The sequence below is a fragment of the Microcaecilia unicolor genome, unplaced genomic scaffold (assembly GCF_901765095.1).
Source record: "Microcaecilia unicolor unplaced genomic scaffold, aMicUni1.1, whole genome shotgun sequence".
Lineage (NCBI taxonomy): Eukaryota > Metazoa > Chordata > Amphibia > Gymnophiona > Siphonopidae > Microcaecilia > Microcaecilia unicolor.
In genome coordinates this window covers 62,628-85,246 of record NW_021963083.1, presented here as the reverse complement: position 1 = coordinate 85,246, position 22,619 = coordinate 62,628, and the positions used below count along the sequence as shown (strand labels likewise).

At 41.7% G+C, this 22,619-nt stretch overlaps 1 protein-coding gene across 1 annotated transcript in view; it reads right to left on the bottom strand.

The window, feature by feature from the left end:
* The window catches only part of LOC115458904 (protein virilizer homolog), a 32,540-nt gene extending 13,699 nt beyond the window's left edge, over positions 1-18,841 (bottom strand). The window contains exons 1-3 of the mRNA XM_030188750.1: positions 18,722-18,841; positions 12,800-12,896; positions 5,193-5,359 (exon numbers count right to left, since the gene is read on the bottom strand). Of these exons, the coding sequence (XP_030044610.1) occupies positions 5,193-5,359; positions 12,800-12,896; positions 18,722-18,819 (362 nt within the window). The 5' untranslated portion in view covers positions 18,820-18,841. The remainder of the gene's footprint in view (positions 1-5,192; positions 5,360-12,799; positions 12,897-18,721) is intronic.
* Positions 18,842-22,619: the final 3,778 nt, after the last annotated feature.

The window sequence follows — 22,619 nt, the reverse complement described above, 5'->3', positions numbered from 1 at the left end:
GCTCCGACGCAGACGCCAGCCCAAACAGCCTCTTTCAATCGCTGCCGGCTGCATCGTTCGCGCGTTCTGAGTCTTTAAAAAAAAAAAAAAACTAAGTGCAGGACTCGCCCGGAGTGTCGCGGGGGGCGGGGCGGGCAAAAAAAGGTGCCGGTACGCCGTACCATTGCGTACCGGCACAAAAAAAGCACTGGGTATTTGTGACCTAGATTGGCCACTGTTGGAAACAGGATGCTGGGCTTGATGGACCTTTGGTCTGTCTCAGTGTGGCAATACTTATGTAGTTATATATATACTCAAGCAGGTGCCCACAAATCCACAAACTTATTTTATAAAATTAATTAGGTGACTTAAATCAATCATCATTAGTAGCAGTTCAGCTTGTGCTGGAAACCAAAAGTATTAATCCGCAAACAAATCTTTTCCAGAGATGGGAAGGCAGTAGAACGAGAGGACATGAAATGAGATTGAAGGGGGGCAGACTCAAGAAGATGTCAGGAAGTATTTTTTCACAGATAGAGTGGTGGATGCTTGGAATGCCCTCCCACTGAAGGTGGTGTAATGAAAACAGTAATGGAATTCAAACATGCGTGGGATATACATAAAGGAATCCTGTGCAGAAGGAATGGATCCTCACGAGCTTAGCCGAAATTGTGTGGCGGAGCCAGTGGGGGGAAGAGGGGTTAGTGGTTGGGAGGCGAGGATAGTGGTGGGCAGACTTATACGGTCTGTGCCAGAGCCAGTGGTGGGAGGCGGGACTGGTGGTTGGGAGGCGGGGAATAGTGCTGGTCAGACTTATACGGTCTGTGCCAGAGCCGGTGGTGGGAGGCGGGGCTGGTGGTTGGGAGGCAGGGAATAGTGCTGGGCAGACTTATACGGTCTGTGCCCTGAAAAAGACAGGTACAAATCAAGGTAAGTTATACACATATGAGTTTATCTTGTTGGGCAGACTGGATGGACCGTGCAGGTCTTTTTCTGCCGTCATGTACTATGTTACTATGTTTTACAACTAGATGGCTAGTTTTCCCAATGGACAGAAATCTGTAGCAGGACCACTGATTTTTTTTACTTGATTACCTGAAAAAAGGAGCCTATCAAGAAGCGAAGTTGCAAAAACACCTTCAGTACTGTGTGCAGTTCTCACAGTACCATTTTGAAAAGATAAAGCAGATAAAGAAAAATAGATAAAGATAATAAAGAGGCTGAAATATTCCCCCTTCCCTTTAAGAAGAAAGGCTAAACAGGTTATGGCTCTTCAGCCTGGAGAAGTTATTAATGCTTTCATAAGATTAGGGGACGCTCCATGAAATTAGCAGGAAACTATTAATTTAATTTATTCATTTGATATATCGCTCACTGACAAGAACTAAGATGTTTAAAACAGCAAATAAAAATGTAAAACACATTTAAGAAAGTATTTTTTCAGTCAATGCACAAATAAGCTACAAATTTTGTTGCCAAAAGTTGTCAAAGCTAACAGTACAGTTAGGTTTAAAGAAAATGTATCCAAATTACTGGAAGCAGGTCTGTTAATCATTAGACAGACAGACACAAGAATTGTCATATTTTTCTTGATGTCAGCGATAAGAAAACAGATCTACTACTACTTAACATTTCTAGATCTCCCCATTAAAATATAGTGGGGGTACTTGCTATTGACCCAAATGGATCACTGTCAAATGGGATGCTGGGCTCAGTGGACCATAGATCTGACCTAGGATGGCATTTCATATATTTAGTTCCCAGAAGCAAATGTCTGCATCATGGTAAATCGTTAGGAAACCCAAGACACTTAGATGTAAAAGGTGTACTCCATGGACAGTAGGGTAAATCTTCAGAACATAGGTAATATCTCTGACATAGCCTGGCACGGGAATCAGTACTCAAGAGTTTCTAGAAGTTTTTGAGTAGGCTCACTGTGCATGCATACCACTTCCTGCCTACTCCTGTCACATAGGACTTCTTCAGTCCATTTCTAAAGCTTACAACAGAACAAAACCCCCACAGGGAGATGGGAGGGTATGTGAGGACTTGTAACCTGCTGTCCATAGAGAACACCTGGTACAGGTAAGTAATGAGGACAAGCAGGATAGCAAGTCCTCATAACATGGGACTCCCTAGAAACAGGCCACCTTTAACAGAAAAAGGGAAAATATAACAACTAATGGCCTCTGAGTACTGTGATGTTTTTTTAGCTTTTTAATTTAAGAACGCAGCCTGGAACTGAAAGAAAGGGGTCTAAGAGAACTGGAGCTGGATTATAATCCTCAAAGAGATTCTGGAGGACTGACTAGCCAAACACACTACTGCATTGGGAGTCCTGCTCCAAACAGTAGTGAGAAGTGAATGTATGAACAGATGTCTATGTTACAGCTAGGGCCAGTATTAGGGGGCAGCAAACAGGGCTACTGCTCCAGGCTCTAAGCTTGCCCCATTTTCAGTTCTGGGCCCCCGTATATCTAATGCCAACCCTGGTCATAGCTCTGCAAATCTCCTCCATGGAGGTTAATTTCAAATGGACTATCAATACAGCTCTAACATTATGAGCTGTGACATGACCTTCAAGAATGATACCTGCATGGGCATTAGTGGAGAAAATGTAGCCTGCTAGCCAATTTTGTTACTCATTCCTTGTGTGAATCGACAGTAGAGCGGTGATCTTGTAGTTGTTGGAAAGGTACGAGTCAGTTGGCTCACTGTGTTGGCATGTGATGTAACATTTCCTTCAATAAAAATATTAAAAAAAAAAAAAAAAAAAGAAAGTGTGTGCTCGCCAATGGCAGCCCTCATCCTGTTAGAGGAAAAAAAAAACCTGGGTGGATTTTAGGCCACTCCAGATAGAAAGCCAAGGTTCTCCTACAATCCAGCGTGTGCAGTGCACTTTAACCTTTGTGGGTGTAAGACAGGACAATAGATTAAAATGGAAATCCAACACTACCTTTGCAAAGACCTTGGAATGCAAACACAGAACCAATGCAAACACAGAACCACTTCTTTGTTGTAAAATTTTGAGTAAGATGGATCGGTTTCTAGAACTTAGAGCCCACCAGCAGAAACAAGACTCTCCATGTCAGGTACTTCAGGTGACAGTTATTGAGTGGCTCAAAATGAGCTTATATCAGCTAGGTTAATACAATACTGAGGTTTGATGACACAGGAGGCTTCACAGAAGGTATCAACAGAAGCAAGCCATGGATAAAGTGAACAACTAAAGGTTGCACAGAGATGGATGTACTTTCTACAAGATAATGACATGTGCCAAATGTACTAAGGTGTACCCTGAGATGGTTTTTAAGCCAGACTAACAAATGTAGAAGGTATTCAAACAGTTTTTGTGTGGGACAGGATAAAAGGATCTAGGCCTTTCCATCACATCACATGGCAAATCTCTTACTTTAAAACTGACTGTCCTCCTAGTGGAATCCCTCCTGGAAAACAAAAGGACTTCTGACACAATGTTTGGCAGGTTCAAGGAAGGCAAAGTACCCTCTCAACATCCAAGTGGTGGTTGTGTGGTATCCTGGGGTTTCAGATGCACATTGGAGATGTTGTGGACATTTTTGCACATTTGGTGGTCCTGCCCCAAAATCCAATAGTTCTGGGCAGATGTTTTTAAGGAAATGGAAGAGGGGATGGGCATACACATTTTGAGCGAGCCAAAAATATGTTTACTGGGACTAGAAAATGGGCAAGGAGTTAAACAACAGAAGACTGTGTAGAATGGGCTAGCAGCTGTTAAACGTGAAACAGCAGCAAAATGGAAGCAAGCAATTGGACCCACTGAACAAGACTGGAAACTGAGAATGAAGATACAAGGTAAATTAGAAAAATAAATGTAACGAGAGATATGAAGGCAGTAAAGAATGGATATACTTCAGTAGAGTGGTAGGGAAGAGGAGGGCACTGTGAATAGGAGGGTATAATGAACAAACCATGATGTATGCCATGTGGGGGGATTTTAGATATGTTGAATATGTTACAACATGCTGTAGGGGGAAGGGGAGGAAATGAGAGGCAGAGAGGGATTGCTGGGGGGGGGGGGGGGTGAGTTGAATAATAGTTGCAATGCAATGTTATTAAAGACATAGGATGGGATACTAATGTAAACTAAATGAGATTTGGACTTATTTTGCATTGTAATACTACTACTACTACTATTTAACATTTGTATAGCGCTACAAGGCATACGCAGCGCTGTACACCAAACATAAAAAAGACAGTCCCTGCTCAGAGAGCTTACAATCTAGAAAGACATTTAATACAAAATTTATAGATTAAGGGGGGAAAATATTACCTATTGAAGCTGGCTTGCTAGTTTTCCTGACTGCTGACAGCTTACCTGGTAGCATCACCAGGATCAATAAGCTCCACCCCTTGGCACATTAAGCCATGTCCACTGACTTCCTCTGCAGTCAATGAGATATTTAAACATGGTTCCAGACATGGTATTTATTTAATATGCTTCCTAATGTGGAACCCTGGTGACTTTGTTTAACTTTTGAAGTCCTATTTAACTCATAACATGGTAGAGCTAACGGTCTCACGTTGAGAATTAACTTTTACTACAACTATGAATTTAAAAATGTTATCTTGAAAGACCAATAGGGTTGGTGGCCAGACTCCAAAAATTTACCACCAGAGCCATTACACGTTTGAGATGCAAAGACAGAAAAAAATCCTCAGTTACCCTTGGAAAGAAACTGAATGGCTTTTCCCTAAAATGTATTTGAAGTACAGCATGAAAGAGGGAAATATAAGGGGTCTACCATTTGGCCTGGCTTAATTTATGCAAGACTGGCACAAAAAGAAGTTGGAAAGTTCACATTTACAGAACAACAAAATAGCACATTTCCCCTTCTTCCATTTGCAGGCTCAGATACATTTGTGTTTGGGTTCAGTGAGACGTATGTGGCTAACAATGGCTTGATAGGGTGTCAGGGATTGCATATGTGACGAGCGCATGCATGTGTACATAGTGCATCTCTCTGGGGGTGCATTTGGGAAGGGGTATGTAGGGGTGTATGTGTGGGAATGGGATAAGCGAGTCTTAGAGGCTCATTCTTCCATCTAAACCTCCCTTCACTAGGCCCAGTCTTAAAAAGAGCCTTGGGATAGCCGCCTCCTCTTTCTTTCATCCCTTCTGCGGCCAACCAACTTAATTGAACAATGTATATAAGTTCAATAATATATCTTACCTCGAAGTTATGAAGGTCTCATGTTTATGCTTGCCAAGTTTGAACCCTTTTGTGGTTTTTGTTCTTCCAGGAGAAGAAGGTTCTGACAAAAATGATCTCTCCAGTTCCGACTTCAGGTCAAAGTCACTACAACACTTCTCTGACAGTTCAATCAAATCTACCTTTACCTAAAAGCACAAAAAATAATTTTAACAGAAAGCACAACCCAAAGATATGTCATTAACAATGTAAAATTTCCAAATCAAAAATGAAACGCATACATGATTGGCCTGCTTGAATGAAATTATTAGTTTTTATGATTAATTATTCTTAGTAGTTTTGGTATATGGATTTGTGGTGTTTGGATACTGAGTTTATTTTGATATAAAACCAAAAACCTGATTGTTCAAGTCTTTGAGGGGGCTAAGATGCTTTAAGTTATGTTATTTTATTGTGATGCTATCTTTTTAACAATGTAATATATAATTTTTTTGTGTTTTACCCATTAGTTGTGTTATCTATATAAGAACATAAGAATAGCCATACTGGGTCAGACCAATATAGCTTTAAGAGTTCATCCTCCATACTTTCAAAATTTGCACCAATCTTGTAAATTCCCGACAGAGACAACTTGTTTTGCGACTGCTGCTTCAGGGGATGACTGGAACACCCTGTCAACTCTGCTTTTAAAAAAAGGTTTGGACAAGTTCCTGGAGGAAAAGTCCATAGTCTGTTATTAAGATGGACATGGGGGAACCACTGCTTGCCCTGGGATTTCTGCCACATACTTATGACCTGGACTGGCCACTGTTGGAAGCAGGATACTGGGTCATTAATCCAGTACCTTCTCACCACTTAGACTGAATGAGACTTTTTGATTAGTAATTTCTTGATATTGTTCATTTATCTCTGTTTATTTATTGGTAACTGAAATCACCCATTATTATAATTTGCCAGCTTTCCTAATTTCTGTACAATTATGTGGTTGCCATGTTAGTCCACTTTTAAAAGTAATAAATAGAAATAAAACAAAACATAGAAAAGAAAATAAGATGATACCTTTTTTATTGAACTTAATATATTTTTTGATTAGCTTTCAAAGGTAACCCTTCTTCTTCAGATCAGAAGTAAATGTTGATAAATAGTATAAATAAGTGAAACACCAAAGCATTCCAATGACAGTTTGAGAGCTGACTGTGTCCTTCGATGTATTTTTGTGTGTCCATAATCACCACAGAGCCTCTTTGTATGCAGGTTTGATGACAATGTGTCGGTTGTTTTATAGGGCTTTAATGTCTGCTTTTTCTGGTGCAGAAAGGTTGCACAGAATTTTCTTTTGTTTGCTTGAAACTTATGATTTTACCTTACGCCTGAAACTTTCTATGCAGTTGTCTAATTATTGCTTTGTCCATCGTGTGCAGGTGAAATATGTGGGGGTTTTCTTTTTTTTTTTTAATTGGATTCCAGTCTGTTGGGAGTCTCTTTTTGTGGAAATGTACCTTCAAGCAGAGTTTTCTAAAGAATTCTTCCAAGTCTGAGGTCTAATTTCTGTAAACATTTCTTCATTTGTCTGTCTGTTCTATCTTGGCGGATGGTAAACAGCCCTAACAGTATACTCTTTCCTTTCACACATGGAATTTCTATCCACAAGCATTCCATGTCACTATACCGCTTTGTATATTCCAAGATATGAAAAGGCAGTATTAAGTTATAAAATAAATAGCATATTTATTTTTGTCTATACACACGAACCTTATTCTACCACATTACTGTATTTGTTCATACCGGAATTGGTGAATGCCTTTACGGTACTATGTAAGCCACACTGAGCCTGCAAATAGGTGGGAAAATGTGGGATACAAATGTAACAAATAAATAAAATATATTACATCATCCATTTTGAATTTTGGGTAGAGCAAACCAGACTACAAATATTTTTGTTTCTGTTTAAATGTTTTTGTTTTTTTTTTGCTTTGTGTCTTGAACATTATCTTATTTATATTTGTAAAATCTTAATGCAATGAGATACTTTATGTTTGATTAGAAAGACAAGATATAAAAACAAGTAAATAAAATAAATTATACATAAAGGATAAAACAGAGTGCAAATTTCACCAACAGACTTCAGGAAGAGCCTCCCCATTATTCTCCCTACCAGCTCAGATGATAGTGCTGTACATCTTAAAACAGCAGTATCAGTGCAAAATACCACTGGGCTCTTTTAGGTCTCTCATCCCTGGATTTTACTAATAAGGTGGACAACAAATGTTTGCATTTTTATCCCTGTTCTATGTTTTAAATTACCTTGAAGAATGCATAACTGGATTTGTATGCATACGAATGGACATTTGAGAAGCTGCCTACAGCTACCTATGTATAATCTATATATTTCTACAGAATGACTATTTTCATGAACTATGAAACTGATAAATTATGACTATGAGTGTAGGAGATTGCAATATTTTGTATAGTGCTCTGAACCAGGGCGCTTTAGAAAATAAATATATACAACCACAAGTTTCTGCCTCAGGGAATCTACAATCTAAGTGGGTACCTGAGACAATAGTGAAAACTTGATTTTCCCATGGTCACAAGAAGCATCAGTGACAGAAGCAGGTTTTGAACCCAGCTATATTCATTTCCAATCTATTATAACCCCTAACTCATGCAATCTCAGTAATAAAAAGTGCATGTCTCTTATTAAAAAATGTCTGTAAAAACGTAAGAAAGAAAATATAATAAAACAAGGAACTTCAAACAAAACTAAAATACGTAGCATCAAGCTGATATTTTCAGCAGAGATTATTGCCCTTTTGACATTTTGGTCTCGTCTTCCACTTGTTGGTTTGTTAATGAAGCAAATGGCACACGAAGCTAAGTTGGAATGTAGAAGTGATGCTTTTACTTGACAGGCATTTATTCCAAAGACTGTACTACTATTCTCCAATTTCTTCTGTGAAATGATGCTAGCAAAAATTACTCTTGTTTAATTGATGAACAGAGAAAATGATTTCGGAAATTGAAGTTTACTTGTTTCTTGTTCATTTGGTTATCAGCTATTAACCGTATAAAGTCCAGAGCACAACAGACAAAATTTAAGCTACGGAGAATGCGAAGGCACTATTCAATGAATATGGAGCTATAAACAGGCAGAATAAAAAGATGAGGAAATACCTTCCAACATATCTGAGCAGATAAGCATGTGAGGTATATGTTCTAGACAGCTGCACAGGAACTGGTATTGCAGGAATTCTGCAGAATTCACATAACCCCATAGGTATGACCTGCTAGACCATGGGAGTTCTGTGGGGACAAGCAACGTTGCTGCAGGCTTCACACAGGAAGGTACTTCTGACTTCAGCACCAGAGTAAGGCTTGGAAGAATGTACTGAGAGCTATTGAATCACTTGAATGAAGCTCGTAATATACTGAGAGAGACTATGGGAGCTGAAGCTCGAAATATACTGAGAGAGGCAATGGGAGCACCACAGTGAGGTCTCAAGTGCACTGAGAGGAGATAAAGGAGTAGAGAGGACACAGTAATGGAGAATTTTAAAAAATAAAATTATGCAGTACTACCATGGTAACAGTATGATGTCATGAAGTAGTGCCGCGAGAGACGGGGCCGCTATATCTTTATGCCCGCGGTAATGGGGATAAAGGTCTGGCTGTCCCACCTCAAAGTGCCCTGGTGGTCTAGTGGCCTCTTCAGGGCAGGAAAGAAGCCCACTCTTTCCTGCCCACTGCTGCTGCTCTGCCCAATACGGCTGCCTCTTAGTCGGTACAGGTGAGAATGGAAAGTATCTTAGTAAGTACAGGTGGAGAAGGGATAGAATTCAGTGAGGAGGTTGGAGATGGGTGAAATTTCTGTCCCCATGCAACTCTCTAGTATGTACCCTGCCTAATTAGACACTTGGGATATGCCTGAAGAGCCTGACCTGTAGAATAAAGTATCTCACTGCTTTGAATATGAATCCTTCCTGGGTTAGTGCATGTTAAGAAATTCAAGTAGCTCCCAACAGTTATAAATGTATGGTGAGGGCAAGAGCTGACAAGGTGCAAGCTATTTGATTCACAGAGAGGGTAATTTTTCAACAGGTTGCCTAGTGTGAACAGAGTTAAATGTGATCAGACAAAGAAGCTCTTGAGTCCTCAAAAATCATAAGCAGCATTTAACTCTGCTTGCCACTTTTGCGTTGGAGCCTGATAGGAATGCCGTACTACGGCTTTCGTTGAGACACTTAGAAAATCTGTTTTTGGGCTCAAAGGTCCGTATCTTTCCAGATCTCTCATGGCCTACACAGATGAGACGAAGGGCCTTTTTGGAACTTCGCCCCAGGGTGGTGGCATTGGGAGCAAATTTTGTTTTGCGATTTCCTTGTTTTTGTAATGTGATGCTTGAGGGTAAACATTTTCAGTTTGTAGATCCAAAACAGTTGAAAGAGTTTATTGATGCAAGAGTTGATGTGAATATAGTAAACCTTCCCTAATTTAGCAGGCTGGGGTCTGAACCAGAGCAAGCATCTATTGATTATTAATTTTTGTATTTCTTTTTCTTTTTTTAATTTCCTTAATCTTGGAATCAAATTTCTTTAACTTGTGGACAAATGGGCTGTAAAGATATATACTTATCATTTTTGTTTCCTAATGTTAAATAATGCCGATTGCATATTCACTTTAAGTGGTGATATATTGGAAAATTTAAATAATTAAATAAAAAAAAAAAAAAATCATAAGCAGCAAACAAATGCACATGTATTTTTCAAGCACAAGTACATGTATACTTTCCTTTATAAAATAAGCCTTAACAAGCCTGCACAACTAAGCAGCACAAAGTTACACTTGATCTTTGTAAGCTATATCTTTATGCTTGTAGATTTTCAAGCATACTTTTTATAATGAAAAGTGTGCATGGAAATAGTCAATGCCACTCCACTCTGCCATAATTATTTTATATGCCATAATTAAGTTCTGCACATACTTTTATGTGCATAAAACCCTGGGCAATATTAACTGAAGTGATTTCTGCACATAAAACATTATACTACTTATAAATTTACCCCCAGAATACCCATCATTTCTTGCTTGAGGTTCATCAGATTCCTTCTCTGTGTACTACTGGGATTGGAAATATATGATGATCTATTAAGCAGGCATTTAAAAAATGAACATTTTAATGAAAACTGTATGAAATTTTTGACCAGTTATTATTACAATTTATCTGCATTAGGATTGGAACAGCTCTGCCTTACCATTGGGCAGGCTAATTATGCTCATTTGATTATTACAAATGAAAGAAAAAAAAAAAGACATCCAGGTTGGTGATTCTATGTAATACTACAGAGCTGTCCATGAAAAAAACATGGCTTCTGAAGAATAAAGCAGCATATTCCAGTTAGGTAGCCCAGAGAGGCTGTTCAGGAATCTGTAAGATACATATGGATTATGCTTTAAGAGTTCACAAGTGAACTTACATGTCTATTTTATGCACAGTACAACAGAATACCCAGTTGAGAAGGAATTAAATATTAGCTGGTGGTTTAAGTTTACACTGTTATACAACATATATACACTGTATCACTAATCTACCAGTGCACAGCTTGCTCTGTTTGTCACAGCTTTTGCCTCTGGAAGCATCCTGTAGAAGTATTTGTGAATTCCTGTCTTTTCATACAATTGTCTTGACTTTCTATTATATATTGGAGTGGAGGAGTGGCCTAGTGTGGTTAGAACACCAGTCTTGACATCCAGAGGTGCCCGGTTCAAACACCACTGTGCTCCTTCTGACCTTGGGCAAGTCACTTAACCCTCTATTGCCTAAGGTACTTAGATTGTGAGCCCTCCAGGGACAGGGAAATTCTGAGTGTACCTGAATGCAACCCACCTTGAGCTACTACTGAAAAAGGTGTGAGCAAATATAAATAAATATTGTACTCAGTTTTGATGGTTTTCCCTAAGTGGTTAATCAAATAAAATAACACTGTGCTGTGTTAAACACAGAAAAAAAAAAACCCTAAACGTAGGTAGGGTAATTTTCAAATGGATTCTGGCAACTAAAACAGTGTTTTAACTGTATAAAAGGGATTTTTATAAAATGGCCTACCCAAAATTCGCCCTTTCCTCTCTAAACACACCACCCGAACTCTCGTCCACGCTCTCATTATCTCTCACCTGGACTACTGCAACTTACTCCTCACCGGCCTCCCACTTAGCCATCTATCCCCCCTTCAGTCTGTTCAGAACTCTGCTGCACGTCTCATATTCCGCCAGAACCGATATACTCATATCACCCCTCTCCTCAGGTCACTTCACTGGCTTCCGATCAGATACCGCATTCAATTCAAGCTTCTCCTTCTTACCTACAAATGCACTCGGTCTGCTGCCCCTCACTATCTTTCTACCCTCATCTCCCCTTACGTTCCCGCCCGTAACCTCCGTTCACAGGATAAATCCCTCCTCTCAGTACCCTTCTCCACCACCGCCAACTCCAGGCTCCGCTCATTCTGCCTCGCCTCACCCTATGCTTGGAACAACCTTCCTGAACCCTTACGCCAAGCCCCCTCCCTGCCCGTCTTCAAGTCTTTGCTTAAAGCCCACCTCTTCAATGCTGCGTTCGGCACCTAACTCTTACCGTTCAGTGAATCCAGACTGCCCCAATCGGACCGACCGTTCACTTGTCTATTAGATTGTAAGCTCTTTGAGCAGGGACTGTCTCTCTTTGTTAAATTGTACAGCGCTGCGTAACCCTAGTAGCGCTCTAGAAATGTTAAGTAGTAGTAGTAATACGTGTATAAAGTTCAGGGCCGCCGAGAGGGGGGGCAGGGGGGACAAAATTCCCTGGGCCTCCAAGGGGGGCCCGGCGCTGCAGTCCCACCCGCCCTCCGTCGTCGACTGTCTGCCACTGGGCCTCCTGCATTGAAATCACAGCGCCTCTCACCTCCTTGTGAAAGCACTGCAGGCAGCAGATCGCCTCCCTTCGGGCCTCCTTCCCTCCCTGTGTCCCGCCCTCGTCTGACATAACTTCCACGATGGCAGGACACAAGGAGGGAAGGAGGCCCGAAGGGAGGCGATCTGCTGTTGCCTGCAGCGCTTTCACAAGGAGGTGAGAGGCACTGTGATTTCAATGCAGGGGGCCCAGCCCGGTGGAGGGGTGATCTCGGTAGGGAGGGGGGGCCTTGCCCCGGCCCAGTCTTTCGACAGCCCTGATAAAGTTACATGTGTACAGCCTGTGTGTATGTAAGGTTACCCAAAATAAGCAAAGACATTCATTTGCTCTTTCCTCCATACTTTTTCAAATTCAAACACATACAAATTAACCAACCTTGAAAATCTGCATGCCAGAAAAGCACAGGTGTAAGCTCACTTCCCTGGAGTAATTTTCGAAGCACAAGTATGCGCATACTTTCATTTTCAAAATCTGATCAAATTCTGCACCACAAAAACTACACATGCTTTTTTAACACATCCATGCGATTTTTAAAACCACCCCAAACAACTCTGTATGCGTGTCTAACATGTGTGAATGTATTCTTCAAAAACAAGAACCTAAGAGCCAACAAAATTCTCAAGTGCTAGTAAATTCAGATCCTTATTTTAATTTTTTCACTTTCAAAAAGTAAATTATGTACCATATCAAGATCTGTATCAATTTCTTCAGGCTGGAAGGGTGAAAATGACAAGGACTTTATCTGTTCATCCATCACATCTCCTAATACGTACACAGTCCTGGGGAGGAGTGGGGGGAAGAGAGAAAAAAAACACATTACTATATGTTGTACAGACCCATATGATTCACGTGCTTCAAACAGTTTTTAAAATGATTTATTTAAGGTCAAGTTTTATATAATAGTAAATGTAAAAGGGCTAAGATAATATATCAAACTGTTTTAATTATTCTTGCCCATAAGAGCTAAAATTTAAAAAATATATATTGGTGTTTTTATAAAGGGTAGTCACGGACTTGTAATAAATTTTACTGTGGATAACTTCAAGTGAATGCTGAAGACCCAGATATTCAATGTTGGCCTGGATATTCAATGCTAGGTCTAATCTAGGCAGTGGTCAGTGACTTTAAGATCATCAACTGCTGTGGCTTAACACTGGCCCAAGAATAGGAAAACAGCCTTGGTAAATCAAACCCTAAAGGAACTGCAAATATACAGTGGGGGAAATAAGTATTTGATCCCTTGCTGATTTTGTAAGTTTGCCCACTGACAAAGACATGAGCAGCCCATAATTGAAGGGTAGGTTATTGGTAACAGTGAGAGATAGCACATCACAAATTAAATCCGGAAAATCACATTGTGGAAAGTATATGAATTTATTTGCATTCTGCAGAGGGAAATAAGTATTTAATCCCTCTGGCAAACAAGACCTAATACTTGGTGGCAAAACCCTTGTTGGCAAGCACAGCAGTCAGACGTCTTCTGTAGTTGATGATGAGGTTTGCACACATGTCAGGAGGAATTTTGGTCCACTCCTCTTTGCAGATCATCTCTAAATCATTAAGAGTTCTGGGCTGTCGCTTGGCAACTCGCAGCTTCAGCTCCCTCCATAAGTTTTCAATGGGATTAAGGTCTGGTGACTGGCTAGGCCACTCCATGACCCTAATGTGCTTCTTCCTGAGCCACTCCTTTGTTGCCTTGGCTGTATGTTTTGGGTCATTGTCGTGCTGGAAGACCCAGCCACGACCCATTTTTAAGGCCCTGGCGGAGGGAAGGAGGTTGTCACTCAGAATTGTACGGTACATGGCCCCATCCATTCTCCCATTGATGCGGTGAAGTAGTCCTGTGCCCTTAGCAGAGAAACACCCCCAAAACATAACATTTCCACCTCCATGCTTGACAGTGGGGACGGTGTTCTTTGGGTCATAGGCAGCATTTCTCTTCCTCCAAACACGGCGAGTTGAGTTCATGCCAAAGAGCTCAATTTTTGTCTCATCTGACCACAGCACCTTCTCCCAATCACTCTCGGCATCATCCAGGTGTTCACTGGCAAACTTCAGACGGGCCGTCACATGTGCCTTCCGGAGCAGGGGGACCTTGCGGGCACTGCAGGATTGCAATCCGTTATGTCGTAATGTGTTACCAATGGTTTTCGTGGTGACAGCGGTCCCAGCTGCCTTGAGATCATTGACAAGTTCCCCCCTTGTAGTTGTAGGCTGATTTCTAACCTTCCTCATGATCAAGGATACCCCACGAGGTGAGATTTTGCGTGGAGCCCCAGATCTTTGTCGATTGACAGTCATGTTGTACTTCTTCCATTTTCTTACTATGGCACCAACAGTTGTCTCCTTCTCGCCCAGCGTCTTACTGATGGTTTTGTAGCCCATTCCAGCCTTGTGCAGGTGTATGATCTTGTCCCTGACATCCTTAGACAGCTCCTTGCTCTTGGCCATTTTGTAGAGGTTAGAGTCTGACTGATTCACTGAGTCTGTGGACAGGTGTCTTTCATACAGGTGACCATTGCCGACAGCTGTCTGTCATGCAGGTAACGAGTTGATTTGGAGCATCTACCTGGTCTGTAGGGGCCAGATCTCTTACTGGTTGGTGGGGGATCAAATACTTATTTCCCTCTGCAGAATGCAAATAAATTCATATACTTTCCACAATGTGATTTTCCGGATTTAATTTGTGATGTGCTATCTCTCACTGTTACCAATAACCTACCCTTCAATTATGGGCTGCTCATGTCTTTGTCAGTGGGCAAACTTACAAAATCAGCAAGGGATCAAATACTTATTTCCCCAACTGTATTTAAAAAAATCCCAAAGAAGACTGCCGGTAATGAAGTATCAAAATAAGAACAAAGTACAAAGACAAACAAAAAATGGGGATGCGACAAAAGCAAGCCTCTCATGAATTGAACAACTAAAAGTTGTCAAGAGATGGGAGTATCCCCTATGCGAAGATGAGAAGCACTGAGTATACTGAGGTGAACCCCCACCGTTGGGTTTCAGACCAAATTCAGAAAGATGTAGAAGGTATGGAATCTGGGCCTGTGCAGGCAAGAAAGAGGACCTAGTGCCCCACCCCCACTCTAGACAGCATACCTCCACAACTAGAAAGAGGAAAAACCTCTTAGTGGAAACTTTCCTAAAAGCCAGCAAGACCGTGGAGACACCTACAGGAAGACGCAAGGCAGGTAATGCAAAGCCTTGAACATCCAGATCGTGAGGGCTAGAGACTGGAGCAAGGGATGTAGAAAAGAACCCTTGTTATGCGTGCTGAGGGTTGGAGAAAACTCCATGTTCCATGGTTCTAGGAAGGAGAATGGCAGAAGAGGAAGCAAGATCTGTGGGGCCAGTAAGGAGCGATGAGAATCCTGGTCCCATGAGCCTGCCAGAGCAGAATTGGCCCTATGAAAGAGATGAGAGGATACAAATACAGAAGACTGTTCCCACAGGAAGAAGGGAACCGACAGCAGTCTGTGGTGGACCTGGAACAGAATTGAGTTATGGCATGATTGACTTGAGTTGCCGAGAGATCCATCCACAGTTGGAAGATCTTGCAGGCAACACCCATATTAAGAGGCCAGTCTGGTGACCAGGTTGTTGGCTGTGTCTGCCAGATGAGTGGCTCTGAGGAGCAGTCCTAGAACAGATTGCCCCCTGCTACATGTGGACAGCATCTTTTAGAGCATTCTATATTGCTCGGAGTTCCAAAAGGTGATAGGGAGAGCTGTCTCCTGGGCTGACCAAGCACCTTGAGTGTGAAGACCATATAAAGAAGCTTTCCATCCTAGGTGGGATACAGCCACTGTCAGCACCCTGCGTGGTTGAGAAATTTGAAAAGGCAGTCCCAGAGTCCAAGTGGACCATAGAGTTCACCAAAGAGGAGAATAAATGAGCTGTGGGGACAGTTGGATGACATCGTCCAGGATCCCTGGGGTCCAACACCACTAAGAAGCTAGGGTCCACTGGGTAGTTCCCATGTGAAAAACAAGGCATGAACTTCCACATCTGTAGAGGTGTGACCTGCTGAAAGGCTCGAACCTGAGTGGCAAGAACGACAAGAGTGTCTGCCCCCGGGCATGGGAAGAAATGCCCAAGTCCGATGAGTATCCAGCAGGATTCCAATTATCTCTAAACGGGAGACAAGAAGTAGATGGGACTGAAGGTATTTTAAAACGAACCCTAGTAGGTTCAAAACCCAAAAAGGTTCTCCATATGGACTCCTGAGTACTGATTGTTGGCATGCTCTGCACAAGCCAACCGGTCAGATAGTAAATACATGGATTCCCAGTCTGCTCAGCGAAGCTGTGAGTACTGCTAGACTCAGAAAATACCCTGGGAGCTGACGTGAGGCCAAAAGGCAGTACTGGAAGCTGAAATGCCCCTAGGGAAAATAGGAACTATTTCTTGTGCATAAACATCCTCCAAGTCCAGAGAGTAGAGCCAATCATTGCCCAGAATCATGGACAGCAGGGTGCCTAGGGAAACCATCCTGAAGTGCTTTTGATCAGAACGTTGTGTAGGGCACTTAGGCCTAGGATGGAATGCCCAGGCCTTCTCTGGCACAGGGAAGGACCTGGAATACAATCCCATCCCTCTTCCCCTGGTGGTATGGGCTCAACCACAGGGGCCTTCAGAAAGGCGGAGTATGCCTCCGCAAGGAGCTGCTTGAACTGACAACTAATGTGAATTGCTGTCGGCAGGCAAGTCGGCGGCCTTTGGCCTGTCTCGAAAAGAAACAGCTTCCCACCGACCAGTAGGTCGTCCGGGACAGTTACTGGCACTGCAGCTATGAAAGCCGCCCCTTGCTGTGACTGGAGAGCTGTCCAGGGCTCAGGCGCATGCCATTGATGAGAACGAGTGCACTGGGGTCGAGTCTATTGAGGCTAGTGAGAAGAGGTGCCATACCCACATCTCTGCATATAGCAAGGACCCCTCTGACTTGACGAGAAACCTCCTAGAAAAGGTGGTAGTTGTTCAAGGCATCCAGGAAGAGAAAGCGTCGATGGCATCTGTGTATTTTTCGATAAGGTCAGCGACCCCACCCCCTCCATGTGCTCTCCAAAAGGGGTTTGCACATGGTAGTTACCAGTCTCCACTACAAGTCAGAGATGTGCAGCCACACTGTGGCCATAGATCCTGGAAGCCACAGCAAACGTGTCATAAGCGCCCCTGGCCAAGAATTTGCAACACGTCCTCTGTAGCTCGACCAACCGGCAATGCGACTTGACCTGCTCTGTTGGGAGGAGAGCATAACACATAACAGGTCCTTCATCAGTGTCAGCCAGGAACTCCGCATGGGAGGGCTGAGACCAAGTCTGCCTCGACTTCCACAAAACTCTCTGCACCGACGTCGACCGAAACAGGCGGCAGTCAATGCCAGTGCCACATCTTGATACAGGCTCCAGACCAGGCAACTCGGACCACACCCACATTTGAGAATATTAGCCTGCTTGTCCTTGGTTGTTAAAGTCAAATTATCAGTACAGATTAGCTTGTTACCCAATTAGCTTCAGCACATTATTATGGAATATGATTTGATACCTGTGTGGAAATCTCAGCATGATATATAGAATCCTGGGGTTAGCACTTAACTTATCATAGTCTCTTCTTATGGACCTGTAAACCAAGATTTTTTTTCTTCTTATCAGTCCCCTAAGTTTAATGAATTTTTATATCCTAAAAATCCAGTGCTGGATTTGCACCATATATCAAACCACACTATGTCAATTTTTTGACTCATCAGAAAAAAATAGTGTAAACAAAGTAGATCTCTTGAATACTGTCAACACAAAACTTGCTAACATTGGAAAAAATAAAATTGTTACTCTCAAAAGTAAAATTATTTAATTTATCTTCAGAGAGCCAATATATAACAGAGGAAATCAAATACAATAGTTTGGAAAAGAGATAATATGGAAAGCAACTTTAAATTATTTATAGGCAGATAAATATGTGTTTGTCTGTATATTTACATACATCTATTTTACTTGAATTTTACTCACTCAAGCTACAAATGAAGCCAAATAAATATATATATATATTTATATATAGATAAGAGAGTTGGATATAACCATAAAATTTTCTGTTCCATTTAGAATAAAGTAGTGTGATTGCCATGTTCATCCACTTTTAAGTAATAAATAGAAATAAAACAAAAACAAAAAAACATAGATCAGATACTAACTTTTTCACTGGACTAACTTTATACATTTTTGACTAGCTTTCGAAGGCAACCCCTTCTGTGCATTTCTGACACAAAGAACAAGGTATTGCCTTCGAAAGCTAGTCAAAAAATGTATGAAGTTAGTTGAATAAAAAAAGGTATCATCATCTTTATTTTGTTTTCATTTTATTTCTATTACCTGTTTTATCTAAGCACTATCCCCTATTGTAGTCAGATACAAAAAATGTTAATGTCAATTTGAAATAATTTAGAAATTAATTTGTAGTACTGGTGTTTCCTTTTTTCAATTAGCAGAATACAATTAACACATGTTCACAGCTGAATTAGTCATCATGGATTATGACCTCCTATGTACTACACAGCCCTTGGCTGATCAGAATATGTAAGGTGAAGGGCCTGCTTAAGAATTACCTGTTATTAAATAGGTTCTGGAGGGAGTCTGGGGCAGAGAGAACTGGTTCTACATCCTGGTCACTCAGTGGAGAGGAATCTCCAGCTGACTCCAACATCTGTCTGAATCCAACCACATTATCCAATAACGATTCCAGATTGTCATCATCTTTGGAAGATTCCTGCACCGAAAATACAAGAATTTACTGTATACGCCTCCAGAGAGATTTCAAATTAGCCAACAGACAGTTTAGAAATCTTCAAAGAATAAACTAAGAAAAGTACCTACATTCTGTTTAAATGACAGAAGAGGTACTCCACTGTCATCAGCATCTCAGACTACAACACAAACTGATATTGCCAATTTAAAAATGGGCATTGCAAATTGATTGTTTTGTTCTCTGCCCTGGGTTTAAATGCAAGTATCAGCTTGTTTTCAAAAAAACGCTAACACGATTTTTTTTCAGACTCAAGAATAGCAAAGTTGGACCAACAGAGGGGAAAAGAGAGATCATGAGCAGAGGAACTGGGAAGGCCACAAGGGTCATTGCCCCACCAATATTCTGGCCCAACTCAGCATCAGCAACTAGACAGCTTGGGACGGAAGTGGAGATTTGAAGGACAGATATCTACTATAATCAAGGTATCTGTTCTCCTACTTTCAGGAGATAAACTATATTCAGAAAGGCAGCGATGCACCGTTAAAAGGGCTAAATGAAAGTAAATTTGAAAAAATGATGGAGGGCACACAACAAAGGGGATCTCTAGACCATATGGATTTTTACATGAAGATGATAGCAGAAGGATGGGTTATATAGTTGCCTAGGAAAAGGACATGGTTTGAGTGGTGAATAGGAAAGACTGGGAGAACATTTCACTACACACACACAAGATAACCTATGCACCACAGGTAATTGACAGTGTATTTAAGATCTTAGCATGGAGGTATAGGACATCGCTATCAGTATTCAAAATCACCCAGAAAGATAAGATGTGTTGGAAGAGATGTGGGAGGGGAGGGCTCATATGTAGTGGGACTGTCCAGTGCTTTGGAAATTTTGAGTAAAGGATTTGAATATGTACACCACCTTTTGGATGCTATGCTACCCTTTGCTCTGGGATTTGCCCTCCTGAATGCCAGAAAGTGGGGACTGAGGGGCATAGGGATAAATTGATGTTGCTTGCTTTTGTGGCAGCCTGAACAGTGGTGGCGACAGCCACAACCTCCACCATTACAGAGTGTCCAAGACACTCTCTGTAAGAAGTTATTTGATTGCTATGCAAACTCACAACTGGGGACAATAACAACCAGAGTCGAGTCAATTTTTGGAGGTGGGATGAAAGGAGGGAAGGGGTCCTAGGGGGTTTGCTTATTGGAACAACTGTTGAGTTTTGATTCTAAGATATAGTGTAGAAAATGCAATGACTTGTGGTGGTGACTTTTATTATTATTCCTGGTTGTGACATTATGGAGCTTATTTTCTAGGCATATTACTTCTACTACTTATTATTTCTATAGCGCTACTTGACATGCACAGCACTATACACTGAACATGTAAAAGACTGTCCCTGCTCGACAGCGCTCATAATCTAATCAAGACAGATAAACAGGACAAACAAGGGATAAGGGAATTGTGGAAATGATAAAACAGACATGGGTACTGAACAAGTGAACAAGAGGAATTAAAAGCAGCCTCAAAAAGGTGTGCTTTTCGCCTAGATTTGAAGACGGTCAGAGCTGGAGCTTGGCGTACTGATTCAGGAAGTCTATTCTAGGCGTATGGTGCAGCAAGATAAAAGGAATGGCGTCTGGACTGGAGTTTGCAGTAGAGGAGAAGGGTACAGATAAAAGACTTACCCTATGAGCGGAGTTCCCAGGGAGGAGTGTAGGGAGAGATGAGAGGAGAGGTACTGAGGAGCTGCAGAATGAATGCACTGTAAGTCAATAAGAGGAGTATGACTTGTATGCGTAAATGGATAGGGAACCAATGAAGTGACTTGAGGAGAGGGCTAATATGAGCATAGTGACACTGGCGGAACATAAGTCGTGCAGCAGAGTTTTGAACAGATTGAAGGAGAACGAGATGGCTCCATGGGAGACCTGCGAGAAGCAAATTGCAGTAGTCTAAGTGAGAGGTGATAAGAGTATGGATAAGGGTTTTGGTAGTGTGCTCAGAAAGGAACTGGGACAAATTTTGGTGATGTTACAGAGAAAGAAACAACATGTTTTAGCATTCTGTTGGATATGTGCAGAGAAAGAGAGATAGGAGTCAAAGATGACCCCAAGGTTAAGAGTTGATGAGACAGGGAGGATGAGTGTTACCTACAGAGATAGAGAATGGGGGGAAGAGGAAAGGTGAGTTTAGGGGGAAAGATAAGAAGCTCAGTCTTAGTCATGTTTAGTTTCAGATGGTGGTAAGACATCCAGGCAGCAATGTCAGACAGGCAGGCTGAGACTTGGCCTGGATTTCTGCTGAAATTCTGGTGTGGAGAGGTAGATATAGGAGTCATCAGCATAAAGGTGTTACTGAAAACCATGAAAAGAGATCAGAGCACCAGGGAAGAAGTATAGATGGAGAAAAGAAGAGGTCCCAAGACAGAGCCCTGAGGTACACCAACTGATAGTGGGATAGAAGGAGGATCCACCATATCATATACTAAAAGTGTGATAAGAGAGCTAAGAAGAAAACCAAGAAGAAACAGAGAATTTGGATATTTCAAAACGGCAAAATAGACGTCCATGTGCTTGAAACATCCAAATCCCGATTCTGCAGACAGAAAAAGGACATCCAACACTGCAGTACATCCAAATAGCAAAGGAGCGTGTTATGGGCATGTTCTGGGCGGGACTAGGGCAGGCCCAAAATCAGGATATCCATCAGAGATTACTGAATGGGAAGAAACCTCCAAGCCTAAAAAGGACGCCCTAAATTAGACCTATTTCAGTCACCTCCAGGGTACAAAATGGTGCTCTGATTGAGCAGCTGACCACTAGAGGGATTAAGGTATGACACCTCCTTAACCCTCCAGTGGTTGTTGTCCCTCTCCCTTGAAAATAAAACTGAAAGGGGATACCAGGTTCTATCATGACAGCTTCAGGTATTATGAGCATTCTTAGCAAAGCAGGAAGTAAGTCTGAGGGCTACTTAGTGGTTAGTGAACATAAGCGTTTCATTACTAAGACAGACCGAAGGTCCATCAAGCCCAGTATCCTGTTTCCAACAGTGGCCAATTCAGGTCATAAGTACCTGGCAAGATCCCAAAACAGTACATTTTATGCTGCTTATCCTAAGTAGTGGATTTTCCCAAGTCCATTTTAATAATGGATTATGGACTTTTCTTTTAGGAAGATATTCAAATCTATTTTAAACCCCACTAAGCTAATTGCTTTTACCACGTTCTCAGGCAATGAATTCCAGACTTTAATTTCACATTGAGTGAAAATATATTTTCTCTGATTTGTTTTAAATTTACTACTTTGTAGCTTTATTGCATCCCCAAAGATTTGTTACCTGGTGAAAGAGATACCAGGTCCAAGTTTTTTTTATACTGACTTGCGACATTAGCTACTCTAACAGGGGCAATGCAGGGTTAAGGGACCCTTTTACTAAGCCGCAGCAAAAAAGTGGCCTGCAGCAGTGCGAGCGCATCTTTTAGGCGCACGCCAGGCCAGTTTTTGCTGCATCCTGGAAAAAGGGCCTTTTTTTAAGGGGCCGGAAAATGGAAGTGCAGCAAAATAAAAACTAGCATGCATCCATTTTCAGCCTAAGACCTTACTGCCACCCATTGACTTAGCGGTGAGGTCTCACGCGCCACCTGGGCGGTAAGCATGCACTGAGTGTCCACTGCTGGTTACTGCAGGGTAACTGCCTAATGGTAGAAAATAGAAAATTTATTTTCTACCACGTGTTCAGCGCAC